The sequence below is a fragment of the Chinchilla lanigera genome, unplaced genomic scaffold, assembly GCF_000276665.1.
Source record: "Chinchilla lanigera isolate Chin_1 unplaced genomic scaffold, ChiLan1.0 scaffold00028, whole genome shotgun sequence".
NCBI lineage: Eukaryota > Metazoa > Chordata > Mammalia > Rodentia > Chinchillidae > Chinchilla > Chinchilla lanigera.
Genome location: NW_004955429.1, coordinates 12,472,511 through 12,474,093, shown reverse-complemented (window position 1 = coordinate 12,474,093; position 1,583 = coordinate 12,472,511). Strand labels below are relative to the sequence as shown.

Here is a 1,583-nt window from a genome sequence, read left to right as displayed (position 1 = left end):
GTCTATCCCATGAACAGTTACTGCTTGAGAGGATCTTAGTCTCAGATGTAGGCAAATCTCTCCCAACTTCCACAAAAGAAGTATAGTTCTTACGATGTAGCTAGCACTTTCTCTACTTCCCACAGGTACAAAGGCAAACAGCACATTGTATCTGATGGTGAAAACTAAAAACTGAGACAGAAACATGGAAATACCTTCCTCACCTGTGACAGTTTTCTCAGAGGTGCTGTGGGGCCCCTGAAGTGAGACACGTAATCGCCCTGCCATCGGGAAAGGTGAGCTCTGAGGGAGAAAGGATGCATGGGGAGGAACCCAATATTGTGATGAAGGCAGAGCATTGGTCAAGATGAAAATGGTGGTGATATTTGTGATAAATAAGGGTATATGTTATATGCTTTTGTCCTCAGACATTTATTGTTCTTCTCTTGCTATGCTGGTGAAGAGGAAGAGGAACTCTTTTATGTTTTTTGATGTGAGAAGTGCAGTTTTCTTTGAAATCACCCTTGGGATCTTAGCCAACACTGTCCTGCTTCTGTTCCACATCCTCACATTTCTCCTCAAGCACAGGCCCAAGCCCCTGGACCTCACTATCGCGCACCTGGCCCTGATCCACCTGGTGATGCTGGTAACCATGGGCTTCATAGCTGCAGACACATTTGAGTTTCAGGGTTGGGAGGATGGTCTCATGTGTAAATTGGTTATCTATGTGCACAGGTTGATGAGGTCCCTCTCCATCTGTACCACCTGCCTGCTGAGCGTCCTCCAGGCCATCACCCTAAGCCCCAGAAACTCTTGTTTGGAAAAATTCAAGCATAAATCCTCACACCAATACCCATGTTGTCTTGTGTTTTTATGGGTCTTCAATATTCTCCTGAATACTCGTTTCTTAGTCTCCATTGGTGCCACCCCCAATGTGACCTCACACAGTCTCGTTTTTGTCACTGAATCCTGCTCTCAGTGGCGAATTAGTTACTTGTTCAGGAACATATTTTTGTCACTGGTGAACATTCAGGATATCTCCTTTATAGGGCTGATGGCTCTTTCAAGTGGATACATGGTGAGCCTGTTGTACAGGCATAAGAGGCAGTTCCAGCATCTTCACAGCACCAATCTTTCTCCAAATGCATCTCCCGAAGAAAAGGCCACTCAGAGCATCCTGCTGCTCATGGGTTTCTTTATGCTCATGTATTTTTTGGACTGTGTTACTTTCTCATCCCGTGCAATATTATGGAAAAATGACCCAATTAATCTTTGTGTCCACATGCTTGTGGGCAATGGCTATGCCACAATCTGTCCTTTTGTGCTAATGAGCACTGAAAAGCGAATGACTGAGTGCTTAACATCCAGGTGGAAAAGACTATAAATGTTCTAGTATTTGCTGATGGATAATTTCCTTTCAGATAGTCAAATACCTGGAATTTCTCCTGCATCACTGAAATAAATTTTATATGTAGTTTTATTTTTTCTGTTGAACATGTGTACTTTGGTATATTTGGGTTGTAAGTACACAATGGATAATTTGCAGTGTAACTGTTTGAAGAAATACAGGCTTATTTTCCTGTGATGTTCAGATGAACTGGTCC

The 1,583-nt window shown here is 43.0% G+C and overlaps 1 protein-coding gene across 1 annotated transcript; it reads left to right on the top strand.

Annotated features, from left to right (window-relative positions):
- The first annotated feature begins 346 nt into the window (after positions 1-346).
- LOC102019093 (vomeronasal type-1 receptor 90-like) lies at positions 347-1,363 on the top strand. Its single transcript, XM_005387251.1, has one exon. It carries the CDS (start codon positions 347-349, stop codon positions 1,361-1,363), a length of 1,017 nt encoding a protein of 338 aa, XP_005387308.1.
- Positions 1,364-1,583: the final 220 nt, after the last annotated feature.